The sequence below is a fragment of the Phaethon aethereus genome (genome assembly GCF_964289735.1).
Source record: "Phaethon aethereus genome assembly, chromosome: 6".
Classification (NCBI taxonomy): Eukaryota; Metazoa; Chordata; class Aves; order Phaethontiformes; family Phaethontidae; genus Phaethon; species Phaethon aethereus.
The window spans coordinates 22,267,162-22,287,480 of NC_138580.1; the positions used below are offsets into that span (position 1 = coordinate 22,267,162).

Consider the following 20,319-nt stretch of genomic DNA (forward strand, 5'->3'; position numbering starts at 1 on the left):
AAGGAATATGGCAACTCTAAGCAGAGCAAGGGATATTATAAAGAGAATAGGAATTTTAACAACAGTTGCAGCAGAAGGAAAGCCAGCTGCTGCGCTGAGTCTGCTATGCATACGTACATATGCCAAGAGAAAATTTTCCTTGTCTAAACAAAGGAACCGTGAAATACTATACAGGGAGGGCAGTTACTTAATCGCTTCTTCATACTTTCTTCACTACTGATGCTGCAGAGGAAGTTATGCAACAAAAACTAGCATCCCTACATTGCAATTTTAGCAACACCCTGGGTAACTTCCAGCCAGCACAAGAAGCTGCATTTCACCAGCATACATATTCATGTAAACAAGCACCATAAGCAGCCATTGCAATAAAAATGTTTCGTCTGTGTCAGAGCAGAAAGCAGTTCTCCATGCAGAAAATAAAAGCAAAGTTCCTGTTCCTATTATGATGCTTAAAAACATGTCAGGTGTTTGCAATTCCTTTTAAATTAAGTTTTGCCAGAGGAGAATTTGGCTGTAGTAAATGCAACTTCATTGCATCTTGCCCTGCAGAGATGGATTGTCTGTAAGCAATCTCTAAAAAGATCTGTTCTCCTTTACGTCTATGTAGATTTTTTTTTTAGTTGATTGCATTAGGCATCTCCTGTTTTCCTGGCCATGAGGATTCATGAAGTATAACTGAATTCTTTTCTCTAAGGGGAATTTCATCCATCATCAATAGTTACTTATAAGTTCACTGTTAAGTCAATTGGGGTATAATCCCAGATACGCAGGCTCTTCCCAAACATATTTTGCAGTATTGATGTTGTCACACTGCCTGAGCTTCACTCTGGCAGGTGAAGTGCTCCAACCTGCGCCCGCCTTCCTGTGCTCAGGGACCACATGCATGACCTTTTGTTGCCAGCTGGCCCCAGTCTTACTCTTTAAATTTTCTATGAACTGGCACTAAGTTCAGACATTACTGTTGGTTTCCATGCAAATATTTAATTTTTGCTGCTCTTTTCTAGTCGGTGTTTCTCCCAGATATGTTCAATGGGAGGTTACTGACCTGGCAGCAGTAACCTAATACGCATTATTCTTTGTAACCTTATTACAATATATCTCCAATCCTCATTTTTTCTCAAGGAAGGATTTTTGTTTGTTTGTTTTAGGATAAGGAGGCCACGGCTCTGAATTGTGCCTGAATAGTTGCTGTTTGCCAACTCAAGACAAAAAGAAAGAAAAACCCCAACCAACTGACAATACCTTAAAAACTAGCAGATTTTTCTTTTTTTTCTTTTTAGGAGAATGTGTCCGTAAGACTTCAGTAAAAATGCTTTTCTACGTATTACTCTTTTTTGGCATCGTCTCTCTGTGGTGGCACTGGAGGGCAAGAGACAGGATGAAGGTTACAAATCTCACCGGAAAATATATATTCATCACTGGATGTGACACAGGATTTGGAAATATGGCAGCAAAGATCTTTGACGAGAAGGGATTTCGAGTTTTTGCCAGCTGTTTGACTGAAACAGGAGCCAAAGAGCTAAAAGCTGTGACCTCGAAGCACCTTCAGACAGTGCTGCTAGATGTAAGAGATTCAGACAGTGTTAAGAAAGTGGCTTCATGGGTCAAAGCTGAAGTTCAGTCAGAAGGTGAGTGCCAGGATATCTGTCTTTAAAAAAAAAAAAAAGGCAGCAATAGAGTTTTCCTGAAAATACCATCCCGTACTCACAGCTTGCTTTAACTGACATTTGACAAGTGTGTGTGGATGCCTTGTCATCTTCCAGAAACATGGAAGAAGATCTCACTAGAGGGTTGTTTTATACATCTAGTAAGTGGTAGATAAATATTTGGGAATGTGCTCAAAAAGTCAGGCTTATCAATACATCATTGTCAGAATGGGAATCCAGTTCCTGGAACCTTCATTAGGACTGTTTGCACTCACATGCATATCTAGGTTATGGCATGAGTGCTCAGCACCTCCCATGCTGTCCTACCCGGCTAGAGAACAAATGAAATAAATTCCACTTAACAAGCTTAAAGAGTTTTCCCTTTAAAAATTGAATACATGTAATAAATGACTTGTAAGTAATCACTCATTCTATCAAAAGCAAAAATTACATATTAACACTATTGAATAAATCTGACTGTAACTATTTTGGAATATTGCTTGCAGACCATCTGAAAAATACAAAAAATCCCATATCCGTGACCCAACAAGACAAAATGCTGCTGCCGTTACTGATGCTAACTGATTTCAGTAGGATGGTATTGCAGTAGAGTTTACAAAGGCCCAAGATCCTATGGGCTAGATTCTCCTAACTTTGAGTCTTAAATACAGTCTATTATGATGTACCATAGTACCAGTTATACTTAATACTAAATTCCAATGTTCATTTGACCTTTCATCTTTTTATAAAACTGCTTATAACTTGCCAAATTGCTTTTACTTGAAACTGTGCTTGGTTTCAGGCCAAAAGTGATTCCCGCCCCCCCCCCCCAAGAAAAACTGTGAGTAAAGTCAGACCAGCAAAAGTATTCATTCACACCACTCTAACAGCTGATACAAGAGAAGAACTGGTTTTACATTTTTGTATTTTCCCCTCCCACTTCTGAGGGCTCAGAAATGTTTTTCAAATAATTCTAGGGGTTTTTCCCTGCTTCCACCTCATTTTTTGGAGCTGGCTGTTCATTTAAAAAAAAAAGCCTTCCCATTTCCAGTTGGGGCATGTCAGTCAATGTGAGGCGTAAGTTCTCTGCTACAACAAAAATGTTAGTGCAGGAAAAAGAACAGCAGAAGCCTTCTCCGTCACACAGTTCCCATCTTGTTTTCAAACCTTTGAGAAAGATTTTTTCAATTTTTTTCTTATCAAGAGTTGTTCTTTATTGTCCTGGCACCTCATGCAGTTCAGAACCAAGGCACACTTACCTGTGTCTCAGGACACTATACCTGTACCAAGGACCAGGTCTATTCCTGTCACCCAATATAGTTGCTCTTTGCCATACCTGGCCTTCCTCTACTGCCCTTTCTCCCACAAAAAGCCAACACTCCCCCTGCCCAAAATGCTGTGGCAGAGGGAAGACTATGCAAAGGGTGATGGCAAGCATGGTGATAAAATCTGGACACTAAGAATAAAGCTGAATATTGCAGGACATTCTCAAGCAACTCCTCCAAATCTTCACTGCCGCCTTGGTTCCTCACTGATTTTCTGTGAAGTCTCACTCAGTTCAATTAATCTGACACATTAGGTGAAAATTTGCATCCTGACTTTCTTCTTTTTTTCCCTACAGGTCTCTGGGGACTTGTCAATAATGCTGGGATTATGGGGCCATCAACTCCTACAGACTGGTTGGATATCGAGCACTTCAGAGAACCAATTGAAGTTAATTTAATCGGACTCATAAATGTCACAATAAATATGCTTCCCTTGATTAAAAGGGCAAAGGGAAGGATAGTAAATGTATCCAGTGTTGGAGGTCGCCTAGCATTCAGTGGTGGAGGCTATTTTCCTTCAAAGTTTGGGGTAGAAGGCTTTAATGACAGCTTAAGGTATAATACTCGCTATGAGAAAAGACTGGTTTTTTTTTCTAAGGCTCATATACCAACTAAAAAATGGCACATGCAGAATAGGAGCTGATTTACAATCCTGGCACTTGGTATAAAATTGAAAAACATCAGACCCTGTGGACTAATTCTTCTTAAAAGATCTTTTGCTCAACACAGATTATGCCACTTTTGAAATGGTAGAAAGCCTGTTGGGCACACAAGCTGTCCTCAGGTATTATTGCAGCGTAGTTGGTACTCCTATAGATTCACAACTATCTTAGTGTGCACAGAGACCTTATTGCAGAGGAAGCTCCACTCAGGGAACTGAGATGTCTTCGCAATATGAACCTAATTCTCCTAATTTCTATCCATCCAGAAAAAATACATACTGTGCATTATTGCATGATAGTAACTTTTATCGAAACTTTGTTCTCCAAAGTGTCTTCTCTTAATTATGTCAATCAACAGAGAGCTCTAGAGAACATAGCAAACTAATCTTGGGAACCACCATGGCTTCTTCTTGCAATAAGACAGGGAGTGCCGTTTCAGATACTGGGACACTCACACAGGACTCCCAGATATGAGACAGGGCCAGAAGGAACTGTACCAGTCTGGAGTATCAGCCAGAGGTCGAGAGGGATTCCCTAAGACATGTAAAATGGCTCTACATTCTTTCATTTAGGCAGCCAGCCAGTCTTACAGACGATTCAGGTAATTATTGAGTTTCACATCCTAGTTCACCTTGCAGTAGCTCACTAAGCCAGATACTACACAGTCACTGCCCATGCATGTTCTTACTCTGTGAAGCAGGTAGAGATAGCTCATCTCTATTTCATTCAGGGATAACAAGCTGGAAGTTCACAACCATGAACAAACCTCACAGTATTTGTGTGCTGGTGTGCTATGTAAAGACAGAAATAAAAGTAATAGTGCAGAAAAAAACCCTACAGTATTAATAATAATGTCTTATGTGATTAAATGACTGGGCTGTTTTTGCAGGAGAGACATGAAAGCTTTTGGAGTAAAGGTTTGTTGCATTCAACCTGGACTGTTCAAAACGGCATTATCCAATCCAGCAAGGATTATGAAAGAGAAGGAGATTATTTGGAATAAGCTTCCCCCCGATATTAAAAAGCAATATGGAGAGGAGTATTTTCAGAAAGGTGAGACAATTTCCAGACATTTGTGTCAAAAGAAGCAATGCATTTCCTACTGAGAAAGCCTTGCAAAAGTAGCATTATATCTTCTAATCATTCTGACTTTCTGGAAAGACTGTGATGTGAAAAGTTACTCTTCAAATGTATCTGCATCACAATATGACTATCTGCACAAAAGACTTGTTCTGGGAAGTTTTATACAGAGCTCAGTTAAAGATTAATTATTCATGTTGCCAAGAAGCTTTTGAGTAAACTCCCAAACAGAAAAACTTTTATCTGATGATGTAATCAATGTGCTCAATGTGTTGTTCTGTCATTATTATTTATTTATTTAGTAATCAAATGGGGATCAATTCCCATTGCTTCTGCTAGCCCCAGTGGTGATAAAGCCATTCGGGACCTGTCTGACAGACACTTGCTAAGCCTGCTTGAACAGGGGCTGCTTGTCTTTTGATCCTTGGACTTTCTTGTCCCTCAAATTTCTTCTTTACAATTGTGTTTCACAACGTCCCACAAAGCAATTTCCTTATTGCAAAAGACTCATTTACAACTCCAGCATTTCTGTTTCCCTGTGCCTCTTATATAGATATGCTTATTCTGAGCTACTGCCAATGCTGATTGCCTGTCCTCAAACCATACAGGCCTGGTTTTGCCATAACTGTTCCACAATTAAGGGTAATTAGACTGTTCTTGGGGCCAAGTATATCATAAGGTTATTATGGATGGGGACTCGGTCCTCAGAAACTGCTAGAAATTCTTTTGTATGAGAAACAAGAAATACCAATACCTTAATGAAATTGCACAGATGAGTGTGGGGGGAAGAGTTAAAAGTCACCTTGTCTGGCTGTCACTAAATGCTCTTCTTTTCTTGAGCTTTACAGATGCAGCAAAGAAACAAAAGCTGTCCAAGATCTGTCTTAACAAGGACATTTCACCAGTTGTTCAGTGCATGGAGCATGCCCTAACAAGCCTCCATCCACATGCCCATTATGTTGTTGGGCAGGATGCTAAGTTGTTCTGGAGTCCCCTCTCAAAAATGCCAGCAGTTATACAAGACTTCCTACTGCTGTGGAACAGAGTAGAGCTTGCAGTTTCCCATGCAAAGTAACTATTTGCCAATATATCCCCCATCATCGACAAGGCTGATTCTATAAGATCTGTCCTTTATATCGGCATAATACAAACTATAGATTAAATACACACGCGTTCCCTATAAATATAAGAAATATATCTATTTCTCCAATTTCTGCTACTATTAAAAAAAATTACATTACTTAATTTTTAACATATAAACCATAAAGAACAAAGGAACTATTAAACTTTCAGAATTGAATGTGATTTTCACGTCCTTCACCTTTAAGGTGCTCAGTTTGAGAACCCTTCAAGGCTCCAGTTTTCACAAAGATCCATAAGATGAAAATATCCCAGGAAAATAGGGAATGTGGCTTAAAGCCTTAAAGGACTAAAAAAGTCCTAAAGGACTTAAAGTCCCTACAGCAGGAAGAGTTTGGTCATCTTGGGCAGAGGAGGGAATGGAAACAGGGCCTTCCTCTGGGAGAAGTGAACTCTTGCAATATAAACTAGGAAGGCGGGCAGAAAATCCTCTTCCTGATACTGCTTTCTTTAGCAGTCAACCCTATTCAGTTTTGAGGCCAAGGAAACTGTGGTTGCCTTTCCTTGGTACAGTCTTAATTGGTACAAAATAAAGTACACAGGTCATTGAGCTGGTTGGGATCCACACCCCTTCCTACCCACAGGACTTTGCAAGGCTTAGGTGAAGCATTTTCCTGGTCAGCATGCTAAATCTTGAGGATGTCCAAACTCCAGCTCTAACCCTCTGTTGTAAAGGATCCATAGCTACAAACATACACTGTGGATCCAATTACAGGGGTCCAATACCTGCAATTGAGGTAGTGAAGAGCTAAGTTGTGGGTTTTTTAAATGAAAAAAAATAAAATTCTGGGGTTGCAAGACTTCAAGTCTAGGAGCTATTTCTTGGCATAAAAATAACAGTCCTGTGTTTTGTGAAATGCTGAGTAATCCCTGTGGAGAGGTGCTGCCCTTGTTCAATTCCTGACACAAGTGCCTGTTAAGACCCAGCTCCACTGGAATTAATCATGGCAAAGTGCTTGAGAACTGCAGTAACCCCATGTCGAGTCTGTAACTGCACATTGCTCAGGAAGCCATTTCCCACTGCCATGGAAACTACTCAGCGATGAAACAAATGCTTTCCTCATGCTGGTGAATTTGCTGTGACATAATCGGGCTAAAGAGCAAGTTAGCAGTCCAAATACTGCTGGTTTTCAATTTGGTTTCTACGGCGCTTGCAAAACATCAATTCTACTTTTCTAAGTACAGCTTATGGTTAGGCTTTAGTGGGGTCATTTGATTTATATCTCAGTTACCTGAAAAAGTTATTCCTTCCGGAGCAGGTTTGAGTGAATACCTCTCAACTGGCTATTCTTATTGATGGCCTTATTTTATTTTAAAACCAAGCTTCTGCCAATACAAGTGACAGAAACCAAAGTTTTCTTTATTTAACATTTAATCCAAAGGATGCTGTGAGGCTGTCTGGTGAGCTAGTAGCTTCCCTGTCCCAATCTGCATGAGCTGTTAGCTTTCCAGGCACGAAATCGGTCCATCTCAGTCAGTGAAATTCTTGGCTCCTGCAGAGCAGGCAGCATTGGGCTGTAGGGATGTGAATCTTGTCCTCTGAACTTAGCAGACAGCCCTAGTGTGATTTCACACAGAGCCCTTCTAGAAGCTAAAGCTTGAGGGGTTTTTTCCCCACCAAGATTACTTCACCAAAAGTGATTAGGGAAACAAAGATAGTATGAAATGACACCTCCTACTCTGATCTGTATCTTTAGAAATTACACCTTGGCTGGTTTAATTCAGTCCCTGTCAGACCACAAGTATACTGTCAGCTACTGCGAGACCCTAGCACTGCAAAGGTTAACATTTCAAAGAAAATACAAACAGAATCTGGGACAGGGCACTCTAGCTGTAAATATTTAAATTAGAAATGCAGGAAAAATATCAGCTGCTCAAAGTATTATTTCTCACTGTATGGAAGGCCCAATTCTGCTGGTATTTTCTCTCCTGGAACCAGATGCCTCACATATTCAAATGCCAGCAACAAAAGCCAGTGACTTCTGGAAATGAGCAAATCAAAGTGTGCTCTGCTATGGCTATCAAAACCTGTCCTCCTCACAAGGCTGTATGGGGCAGGTGAATATTTAGACATATATTTTTAGAGATGTATGTCTAAATATTCAAGAAGGGACTTGTTCAGGAGAAGACCCATGACTCCCACAAGGTCAGCACATCCTGGGGGACGGCAGCTGGCTTTGGTTAGCTTGTTAGAGCCAGCACACAAAGGTGCACTTCAAAACTTTCACTTATCCAGCAGGAATAATGTTAGCTTCTTGCCTTTCACTTAAGAACCAAATTTCCTTCTCCAAGGTTATGCTTCAAGAAAGGTTATTTTTCCACATCCTTTCTAGGAGTCTGGGATTTCATTATGAAATACACCTCAGGAGTCAATGGGAAATCAGAGTCAAGTGCTGTGTTCTGCAGAGGAAACACTGTCTCATGCCAAGCTCTCTAATGGAAAGCTACATATGGAGCTCACATTTTGCTTATGTGGTTTCTCTTCTGTTAAGCTCCCTCACATGCTGTGCTCTGAGCACGTCGGGGGATCCTCTGTGAGAAAGGGAACTTAATGGAAAAATTCCTCATTTTGATGCTTCCCGAGGTGCTAAGCAGGATCTATTCAGCTTTCTGAAATTATTTTCTACGGCTCAAGTGGAAAAAAAAAAATCATCAGTAGAGAAACTCCCTTTATGTTTTTCTCTCCTACCTTTGTGTGGCAAAGGATTGCTACCTACAATAGCTTGCTGACCTGACACTGCTGGAGAAATATTCCCCTGCAATAGGCTTTGCCTGCTGGTGGAGTACTGTTTTGTGGTCATTTCAACCATGCTGTAAAGCCTGTCATTGGAATCAGGCCAGACAGGACTAGGCAGACCCAGCAGGCACATCTGCCAGGCTTGTGCTGGAGAGGAAATCTCTGCCAGCCACCTGTTGATTCCCAAGTCTCCAGCAAGCTGCACACATCCCCTGACTGCCGAGAGTGCCGAAAGCGCACTAACAACCAACACCGCAGCTCAGGCTGGTGTGGCAGTGACAAAAGCAGCAAGAATTTCCCAGCCTGAGCCAAAATGAGCAGGGATAGAAACTGGAGGGGGAACAGCTGCCCACCAAGCAGAGGATGAACTAACAACTCTGCAGCTCCTGGCAGGGAGCAGCCTGGAGGGGTCACCAGCCAGCCTGGGACAGGCTGCCATTGCCATGGTCCACTCAACTGAATGGGGACAGATCACTTCCAGCTCCATCCTACCACGCTGTTTGATTTCCCCAGTTTTAATTTCCTTCCCATTCAGTTATTTTCAAATCAATTTTCATAAAAAGCTTATTCATTCATTCTGGTGTTGAGAAAGGTCTTTGCCCAAGTCTCCTCACTTCCTGCAGCATCCTGTACTGCATGGCGCTGTGAATGGGGAGGCGTGAAGAGTGGGGAAAGGGAGTTCTGCTTACATGTTTACGCAATAGCACTTAGAGCTGAATCAGAAGCACCCAGCAGACTCTGGGCCAAGTAGCAAACAAGCAGCCTAGCAGTCATATGTTAAGAGTCTTTTCCCATGCATACTGTAGAGCTTCTGTTTGCACAGTTTGTAGAATTTGAGTTGTATTTGAAAAACATTGCTTAGTTACTCAGGCAATTGATTTGTTTCTAGTACCAAAAAGCTGCCCCTAAACTAGAAAAAATAATCCCTGAAAGTTTTCACACAGAAGGATGTTTCTTTAAAAGATTACATCATGTCAATAACAACTCGCTCACACGCAGAAGAAAAGGGGGAGACTTGAACCAAGACCTGGTAGATCAATGGAAAGACTCCTACTGGTTTCAAGAAGAAACACAGATCAGTCCTTCTGAGCTGAGTAGATTAGATCTCCCTAATGAGTCTTGACAGTCCCCAAGGCTCTGTAGATTACTATATATAGGCAGCAATGCTTATACAATATAGGATAGGCAGGCATGGAGCATATGCAGAAGAATAATACCAACTAAGTCCCTAAGGTAGAAGCATCACAGGACAAGTCATTATCAACAGCAGGGAGAGGGGCTGTGCTTGTCAGCCAGTGTACAGCAATCAGAAAGGACCACCAGACATGGAATTTACAGTGAGAATTTTCTGGAAATTATCACCATGCGGGTCTTGGTGTACAAGCTTATGAGTTTGACTTGGGCAGTTTCTATGTTCTGACACTGGAAATAACTGGTGACGGCAACTCGTGAGCACCTGGAGGTATAGACTGAGCTTGCAGATGTCTCCCCAGAATGTAAGTACTGGCACAAAACCAGAACTCGTGTCTATTGTTATAGATTACATGTATTTGCAGAATAGCTAAGAGAACAGATTAAGCTCTTGTTTTTGAGTGCACAGACAAGAGAACATGCAGTCCCTTCCTTTCTAGAGTGATTTTAACAACTGTTGCTTATCTAAGCACCTACAGGGTCTGAATAAAATGCTAACTCAGAAATGTTCTTCCCAATTTCTGGAATCTTTCTCTACTCCTTTATTTTGAATTACTGGGTCAGTTGCCTAAGAGTTTACATGGTTATATTTAACTGGGTCTTTTGCTGATGCTGTGGTAAAAATCCGAAGTGCACACCATACAAGGAAAGATATAATCATGCCGAGAAATCAGCCTCCATTGTACCAGACTATATTTGTCTCCCTGCAAGATGCTGAGTAAGAAAGTTTGGAGATGCATTTCTTTTAAGGTGATGTATCAATGAAGATCTTAAGTTATCTGTTGACCCCCAAATAACCTGAATTATCACACTGACACTTTTACACAGCATATGAAAAAGCACTCCTTTTCCATGAAACAAAAGTGCAAAGACCTGCATGTGCAGGAATAGCTCACATAAGAGTGGGAGATGTGATGTGTTTGTGCCAGCATTATTTGCTCCATTTGTTAACTGAAGGCCAGGGGTTTTGTAGCTCTGGCAGGATGACTGATTATTAAAGTTTGTACTTCCTAGACCCTGGAGAGCTGTTGGGTGATCTGTCAGAGTGTTGTCCGATACATCTAAACCTTCCACATAAGTGCTGTTTCTGAAGCAGCCCGGTCCCTAAATTCCCCCTTGGCAGCTCTTCCTCAGCATGCCTGGCAGGTCACTCTAACCCTTTGCAGAGCACTGACTTCTGGAGGTTTGCGCTGCCAGCACAGTGGCAGATGACGGAATCCAAAGCACACACGGACACCAAAACTCACCCCAACCCCAAAACTCACCCCAACCTGAGGTTCTTTCACACGACTAACAGAGCAAACTTGCTGTGGGAGTAAAACAGTAACACCCCCCTTCAACATGGTCTATGTGCTTCAGTTTTTAGTGCAAAGAAGCAGAGGGATGCTGTGTTTTGCAGTCATCCAAGGATCTTAAAAGGGCTCTTGGTGTAGTCATGCTGCTTTTCTCTAAAATCAATTGTTTTTATAATGGCACTTGTCTAGGCATAAGAAGCCAAGCTCTAACCCAGGAGTTCTCAATTTGCCAGGCAAATATTAAAGTTTTAATGGAAAATAGAATTTGCCTTTAGCTATTTACTGGCTACATTAGATCAGAATTCAATATTTATGAAGATATATTGATACTCTTGAAATATCATGCTGACATTTTCTCTGGAAACACACTCTTTGCCACTCCAGGCAGCTATTTCAAAATCAATACAACCTTGGAAGACAAGTGGCTTTTTTAGTTCTCCACAATTATCAAACAAGAAATATTTTGCATAACATCGTACATTCACAGAACTAGACAATTTTCTTGGCAGAAAACTTTAACTGAGACTATTTCCTTTGATTCTGACCCCAGACTCCTTCCAGCAGCAATGACATCATCTAGTAGAATAAATACTGGCAGAAGGCTCCAGCAGAGCAAAACCCACCATGGTGCTCAGCACCAAATGACCATGTGTTACCGGAGAAGGAACACTGTTACTCAGGGAGAACCAGGCAGTTAGGGATTACAGGTTTAGAATCACTGGCCCAGGGCCTATAGGGGAGAGAGGAACAGTGGAGGCTCCACGCAGCACTGCCCTTTCAGCTGTCACCCCTACAGTCCCTTGTCTTATAGCTCTTCTGTGCCAATTATTGCTACCTAAACACAGGGACTAACACTAACCAGAGCAGTGCCAGGTGCTTCTCTTACAGGAGCCAAGTAGGCATCCTGGCCAGACACTCCAGGACTTGCCCACAGAGCCTAGTTTCAAATTTAACCTACTTTCCAGTAGTGCAAGCTCACTGCCCACTGCTTCCTCCCTACAGCACAGCCAGGGAAAGAAGGTAAGATTTACAGCTCCTGTTTCCAATTAGGTTAATCTTTTCCCCAAATCTCTAATTATTTCATTTAATGTCGTATTGGGAAAAAGGTGAATTGAGTCCTAAAACGATATACCACAGCACTTGCTTGCTGACATTTATCGGCTTGGGGTTACAAGAGCCTGGTGTTAGCAACTCCTCTCTCTCTGTGTCTAGCTCAGCTCCAAATTCTAAATCAGCAGTCAAAGGAAATGTCCTTGCCTGGCATGTCATTGCAAATGGACTGGGGGTATCTATGATCAGCTGCTGCATCATCCTGTTTTCAGACTTTATTTTACAGCACAGAAGCTTGAATTAGCCTGAGCTCTTTCACACAGTTTTAATGGCACTTTGTCAGAGCACACTCTCTAAGTCCTCTCAGAAAACAAATGTCACCAGCTCAGTGAAACATTACAAAGATGATTCCAAAGTGCACACATTCAGGAACACTGCAATCCTTGTCAGACTTAACAGGGACATTCACAGCAAAAAAAGCCAAGTATCTAAGTGAAGTACCTGAACTAGCGGGCCAATTACATAAGCCTCAAAACAGCAGTGAGATGGGTTGCTAAAATAACCAGTGTAGCCCAGGGACCAATCTAACAGCCCAAAAATTCAGTGCGATCCTCCCTGTAGATTGCAGTGGAAGGAGAAGCAAACTATTATCTGTATGTATTTGCTTAGTGTTTTAAAACCAGGAAGCATTAACCAGTAGGTCAGAAGTCCATAATGATGCCTACTGAGGCACCCAGCTATGTAAAATAAGATCATTAAGTGGCAAGGAATGTTATCACTTGTTATCACTTAGCTATGTGACTGATTTAATAATTTAAAGAGAGACCAGGCCAACCAGAGCAGCAACAAGTGTTCCTTGGCTGCCGCCCAAGATAAGAACCAGAAAACCAACCACCTCAGGTGTATGTGTACCAATGCATGGAGCCTGGAGAACAAACATGAAGAACTGGAGCTCCGTGCCCAGTCAGAAAGTTATGATATCACATATCATAACTGAAACATGGTGAGACAACTCACATGACTAGAGGATCGTAACGGATGGCTACAGGCTGTTTCATAAAGACAGGCAGGGAAGAAGAGGAGGAGGAGTTGCGCTCTATGTTAAGGAGAACCTTGAATGTATAGAAGTCAACTACGGTGATTGTGGAAGACCTATCAAATGCCTCTGGGTCAGAGGGGTTGTCTTGAAGGGGCAATCTTATAAATAAATCCAAATCACCCCATGAACTCAGTAGGAACAAGAACACCAGAAGGGGTCTAGTAACCAGGCCTAATACATTGGGCTTCCTTTAATACTCACATCTTAAGGAAGCAAGGATGTTACACAAAAATCAGCCAAATGAATGCTTAACTTCAGACAGCTATGAGTTAGAGAAGAAAGACCCCTTCCTTTTTGAGTACTTTTGGGATCTAAAAATAATCACAAACTCCCTTTTTTTTTTTTAAAGTATCACTTCATTCTTTGAATACAATCACATTTTAAAGGACAGATGTTTGCACTCTATACATATGTAGGTAACTAGACCCTAGGTGACTGCTTAGCATCTGTAAAAAAGTTTCTCTTTAACAGGATGTCTAGAAAATGCTTATCAGCCTTTCCATAAATATTGGGTTTAATGAATTATTTTGGTTTAATTCTTGCACAAACCAAAAATACAAATAGAAAACCAGTAAAAAAATCATTAAGATTTTGGATGGCAAGAATTGCATTTTATATTTATCAAAAATTTTTGTAATAAGCAAGCAACATCCTCCCCACCAGAGTTAAGAAACGTTGTGTTTTCAGTGCCTTTTTTTTTTTTTTTTTTTTTTAAGGGCAACATCTCCATGCATTTCCCCATTTCTTCATATAAACACGCTTCCTATATAATACATTCTACTGTGCTGTGTATCAGTGATAAACAGGCAATGAGGAAGGAGACAGAAGAATCAGGCACTGCCCCAAAGTCTGCCTTGTCTAAGGGGCAGAGAGACAATCACTGACCATCACACAACACGAGCCACACAACAAATTAATCATCAGACCCACCACTACAGCTTAAGCTTTCCTGGTTGTTCTTGGGGTCACTCTTCTGTGCTACAGATTCGAAGAGCAGCCTGGGTGGCATCATACAGGCAAAGAGAATCGTCCTTCTTCCCAGAGGAATTCCTCTCCTCAGTATTAGCACAAATAATCACCACTGTCCACAAAAAACCACAGACACTATTGTGAGAACTGACCCAGTCATTCCTTTCAGTCTGAAACATCCTAAAAGGACAGGGCTGATTAGAAAGATTGGTCAGCAAAGCTTGAAAACAGTGGAAATCTATTGAAAAAGAGAATAGGGAAGGTTTTGCCAAGGCACGTATTATTCATAGATCCTGACCACACTGTGACAAAGCTTCCACTCCAAAGCTTCTCCTCTAACTTACAGTGAGCTGGAAGGGCTGCAACCAGAAACAAAGCCCCTTACAAGAATTGTGTCTGAGGAAGCTGGGGAGGTTGGCTGATCATACTTGCTTCATTGTATTTCTAGATCATTAACTTATTTGCTTGTAGCTCTCACTTTCAGACTCAATGCACATAGCAATTTTGGCTTCCATACTTTCTCTTATCATTTACTGGCTCATCAGAGACAGTCACAGAGTGAGAAACCTGAGTGGAAAGCATGTCTTCGTAACAGGCTGTGACACTGAACTTGGAAACTCACTGGCTAAATGGCTTGACAAAAGGGGGTTTTGTGTCATTGCTGCATGTGCCACAGAAAAAGGAGGCCAAGAGCTACAGTCCTGCTCCTCACTCTCACTGAAGACAGTGACCCTGAACTTAGCTGACTCCAACAGCATTTCCAGGGCTGTGGTGTTTGTGACCAAAGAGACAGCTGGCAAGGGTAAGTGGCAAGGTAATTTCCCAGAAAAATTATTCAATATAACCAAATCTGGTCTAGCTAAAAGTTCTGGTGCCTCTCCACTCTCCACAGAAGCATTTTTCATCTTACTGATGAAACGCATTGACTCTTCAGTTCTCTCATTTCTCAGTTCAGAGAGATTCTCTCCAGCAATACTTTTGGGCTTCCCCTTGCTTTCACCAACAGGGTACCTAAAAATCTAGTTCCTCAGTCTGTTAAAACCAGATAATTCCCAGGTACATTTTCCAGACTCTCTTTGGTGCAGTTGAAGAATCTCAGTGGGGGAAAGGTGCTAACTGGTACCAGAAATAACTTTCCTGACAATAAAACCAGCCCACCTAATTTAATATGTGAAGAATGGTGGATGTGTGAAGAAAGAAGTTCTGGTGCAAGGCTACTTCAGCCGTCATCTAGTAAGGAGAAGAGTGTTTTTTCATGGCTAAGTCCAGCTTTTGCAATGCACACAACAATTGCACTGACTGTAACAGTTAAACATTTGCCCTTTCAGCCAGTTTTCTTAGAGTTGTTACATAGGTAGCTCTCACTAAAGTTATCACTACTGCTACCTCTAAGCACTTGTCTGAATAGAGTAAGAGTTTGTCCTTGGATATCAATGAGTGAGTTAAAAAACAAGATTTAAGTGTTGGTTTTGGCAAAGGGTGATCTGCGTAGTAAATATATTCAACAATACATGGGTTTTTTCAGCACCAATAGCTCAGACTAGATCTTGTTAAGGGCTGCCAAAAGGGATCACAGCACTGCAACTACCAGCTGTAACACACAGTTATACCAAGTATTCAATAGGCTTGTTAATTAATTAACTAGCTAAAACACATATCTTCCACCAGTAGGACTTTCTCCTCAAAGCTTGTAAAACACTGTTGGCCTCATGATGACAGTTCCAGACCATTCTAGAATGTAGTGATTGAGGGCAAAGACAACATAAATATTAGCACTCACCTCCTCCAGCAGGACCCTGCTTCCAGCTTGTGGAAAGCCGCACGTTCTTGGTCGGGGTAGCCACTGCTAACGCTGTCACCTCAGTCTGAGAAACTCTTTATGGAGGCTGAGTGCTGGACTTTCAGCCTCTCCCTTCAGGCACAGGCTGTCCTCAGCAAACTCTTGGAAGCGTCACTATTTATCTAAATTCCTCAAGTAACTTATAAGGTAGTAAAGCAGTATTATCAATACACAGGGTTAAGCTAATATTTTTAGAAGCATTGACTAATGCCACACGTCTAGTTCAGACCTTTAGACCTCAACCCAAAAATATCAGTCTCTCCACTTTTATGTAGACTATTTGATTTTCACAAGAATGCAAGTGCACATTAGGAGCACTTGAGCATACGCATACTTGACATATCAAACATTCACATAATTGAGCAGATATGTATAATAAAGCCCAGTATGGTGGCCTATATCTCCAACAAAAATAGTTTTCCTTTAATACTTTACCCATGCTCTTCTAGAGTCATGGCCTAAGGCCTTCAGCAAATTTTGCTGGAGGTATGGAGTAGAACTTACAAGCAAACCCCAGACAATTGTATTCATCTCACTGAAGTTTTTGCAGACTGTGTGCTTGGTTCCCAATGATATAGGAAACTCTAGGGTAAAATATTGCCACATACAGAAATAAATGGTTTTGTAATCTTCTTAGGGCTTTTTGGCTTGGTGACCAATGCTGAAGGAACAGCACCTGTAGCACCCACTGACTGGCTGAGGATTGAAGACTTCCACTCAGTGCTGGATGTTAGTCTTCTGGGATTGATTGAAATCACGCTCAAGCTTCTGCCACTCCTGAAAAAAGCTGAGGGAAGAGTAGTCAATCTAATTAATGCCAAAGGCCTCATGACTTTTGTAGGGGGTGGCTACAGCCTGTCCAAATGGGGCATGGAAGCTTTCTCTGACACCTTACGGTGAGTAGCTAGAAATTCAGGCATGAATCCAAGAACAGATTCCAGATATCCTGAGGAAGGTGACTGTATGGCTGCCTCTCTCGTTTTCTCTCTGGACATCTTGCCTAAAAGGCAGAAAGGAAAATAAGATGTTGGTCACTTGACTGGGACTTCAATCTCCAGTACTATGAACAGACCCACCAGAAAACTGCACTGGGAAAAATTTTCATATCCTGGACAAATAGTTAGCATGCAGCTTTTGAGCATGTGAATCCACTGCATACATGAAAATAAATCAACAGTGTAGTCAGACACCCAGAGTTTCCTGGGCAAGTTGTACCTCGTTGTACTTGCCCATTTACAACCCACTTGATTTTGCTCTAATGCTCCACGACAATCCAAGCTGGGTAATTCCAGGCAGCAACCATGTTACCAAAGGTACGCATAACTTTGGAAAATTAAGCTTAGCACCCTTCACTGAAGCCAGTTGTGTTGTACTGCCTTGAGAAGGCTAGGGCCTAGTCCAGCGAGTCAAGTCTTCACAAAGACTAGGAAAGTTTGTTGCAAACCATTATGAATGCTTATATAAAGAAAGTATATGCCCCAAGGAAATACACTATAAACCAGAGGCTAATGTACAAGTGGTCCCTTCATCCCTTCCTTTGCACGCTTTGGAATGTAACTAACTGCCCAGGTCTCTTGAGCTGCCCAGCAAGACAAAGAGGCCATTTGCATCCCAAAGGAATTGCACTGCAACTCAAAATTACATAGAGGGAACCACACTACCAGAAAATAACCTTTATTGCACTAACATTTAATCACTTGACCATACGAATGAGAATAAAGTTCTAATTCAATTGAAAATTTTTGCTCACTTTTACTTTTTCCCAGGCACTTTAATAATCTGTTCCTGCTGGAAGCTGAAACGATGAAACAGTATTTGAAATAGTCAAAAGTTTTAGTTTGATAATACACGGCTAAGATGCAGCTGCCTGCTGCTTTGTTGCATCGGTCCAACATAAACCACACAAAAAGCTGTGAATCTACCTAATACTGGTTTTTTTGGTTTTTTGGATCCCCTCCACCCCCCTCGAGTTAGTTGTCTGCTGTGCTTTTACAGGACAGGTACACTGCTACGAGGCTAATTCGAACATCTAAAAATTATTTTGACATTTGACCATAAGAATCAAAGTCTCAAATATTCACTTATATGACAGACTTTCAACTTACTGGTGTTTAATGGTTATATCATTATTGGGTGGTCAGGGATGTTTATTGCTGTTTTTATCTTCTAGGATAGAGATGCAGCATTTTGGAGTGAAAGTAAGCATTGTTGAGCATGGTTTCTTTACAACGGGAGTAGTTAATTCAGATGTCATTGAGAAATACCGCTTAAGACTTTGGAACAGACTGACTCCTGAGATCAGGGACTCCTATGGAGAAAAATACTTTGTTGAATGTAAGTAGAAAAAGGACTGTATGAAAGCTCAGGGGGGGATATTATCAACATATATAAATATCTGAAGCAAGGCTGTGAAGACAACAGAGCCAGGCTCTTTTCAGTGGCCCCCAGGGGCGGGAAGAGAGGCAATGGGCACACACTGAAACACAGGATGTTTCTGCTGAACATCAGGAAACACATTTTCACCTTGAGGATGACCGAGCACTGGCACAGGTTGCCTAGGGAGGTTGTGGAGTTGCCATCCTTGGAGATATTCAAAAGCTGTCTGGACATGGTCCTGGGCAACCTGGTCTAGGTGATCCAGCTTAAGCAGCAGGAGTTGGACCAGAAGTCCCTTCCAACCTCAACTGATCTGTGATTCTGTGAATGTTTGCAGGACTTTGTTAACATTCATTAAGAACCCATTGCTGATTGTTCTGGACTAGATGTACATTAGCTGAGGCCTGTGCTATTAGTTCCCATATGAGGTTGGCGACATATGATGTCATGCTACCGTCCTTAGTCCCTCCATACTTAGAGGTAGAATGCCCAGGGCAAATGAATTGCTATGACCATATGCTAAATTTATGGCTTACTAATAGCTGAAAATTTGTGCTGTGTCACACTGCACTACTGTAGGGAACACCTGGCTCACAACATGGGCCAGGGAGGTTTCTCTTCACCATCTCTTGGGTGTCCTGCAGCCTTTCTGGTCTCTGCTCTGCTGTAGCTATACTGCTGTCAGTACTTGAGCCAGTAGTTTAAAATAAGCCTGAAGCCCTAGACAAACCTCTGAATATAAAGAATCCTCTTGCAGAGAATGTTGCATATAAACGCTTTCAGGTTTATTTTCTTCTTTGCAGATCTAAAGGCTCAAAGATCATCAGTGAAAAGACTGTGTGACTCTGATATATCCAAGGTCATAAAATGCATGGAACATGCCCTGATAGCAAAGTACCCCAGGACACGATACGGAGCTGGATGGGATGCAAAGTTCTTTTGGCTGTTTCTCTCCTATGCCCCAAGCTGTTTATCTGACATGCTGCTGTATATGATGTTTCCAGCTCCAGCAGCTAGTGGGAGATCAGTTCCTGGAGTTCTAATTAACATTTAGTATTAAAACAGTATAGGCTCTGCAGAAATAAATATTAATCCTATCAAAACCAGACGTCTGCTTCCTTACCAGTTGCTAGACTGCTTAAATTCCTTTCAGAATACACTTTCTCCACCCCCCACCCTTCACCTCTCCTTACCTGGAATTTATGAGATTGCAGATAAGCTTGTAAATCCAGCATGTTTTTGAAGGTCATTTTTTATGCTCAGAAATGATACCTCTATAGGATCTGCATTCATAAAATATTCAGCTACAAAGCTGGTTAATACTATTTACCCAATAAAAAAAAAATTAAATAAGAAAAATAAAATCACTAAAAGAATCAGTTTTTCAAGTAGACTTCATCAACACATAGGCTGCTAGTGGACTTGAACAAAAACAGTGGCCTTTCAGAACATATATCTTATACATGTACCTTACAGAATGTATTTAGTCAGATTTAATCATCTATTTCATGGGGGGTTTGCTCATGGTCATATTCAGGAGTTGCTAAACTTCACAAGTTTATGAACACAAGATATGAAATCAAATAACACCAAAGCCCAGCGATTGCAACATACTCCAAAAATTACAATTGCAGTATTTGACCACATCTAATCACCTGACTATTCTGCTGTGTAGAGATAAAACACAAGCTATTTTACAGATATGCAATTACAGGAAAAATCAAAACTACATTGTACTCTGTTACTATGCAAACAGAGTATCCAAACTTAATATTTTAACTTTCTTCCTAATATTAGTATAGTTTATGGGGAAAATATTAAAAACATTATGCATTCACATTTCCTTTGTCCTCAGTGTGCTTTGCAAGTTACAGGGATGATTATTTCACTCATAGATAAAACAGGTCAT

General features: G+C 41.3%; 1 protein-coding gene across 1 annotated transcript; it reads left to right on the plus strand.

The window, feature by feature from the left end:
• The first annotated feature begins 969 nt into the window (after nt 1–969).
• On the plus strand, nt 970–20,046 carry DHRS9 (dehydrogenase/reductase 9). Its single transcript, XM_082001190.1, has 9 exons — nt 970–1,628; nt 3,268–3,526; nt 4,523–4,686; nt 5,562–5,784; nt 10,059–10,086; nt 14,666–14,996; nt 16,672–16,930; nt 18,205–18,368; nt 19,214–20,046. The coding sequence occupies exons 1-9, from the start codon at nt 1,310–1,312 to the stop codon at nt 19,462–19,464; spliced, it is 1,998 nt and encodes a 665-aa protein (XP_081857316.1). The 5' UTR covers nt 970–1,309; the 3' UTR covers nt 19,465–20,046.
• The last annotated feature ends 273 nt before the right edge of the window (nt 20,047–20,319 follow it).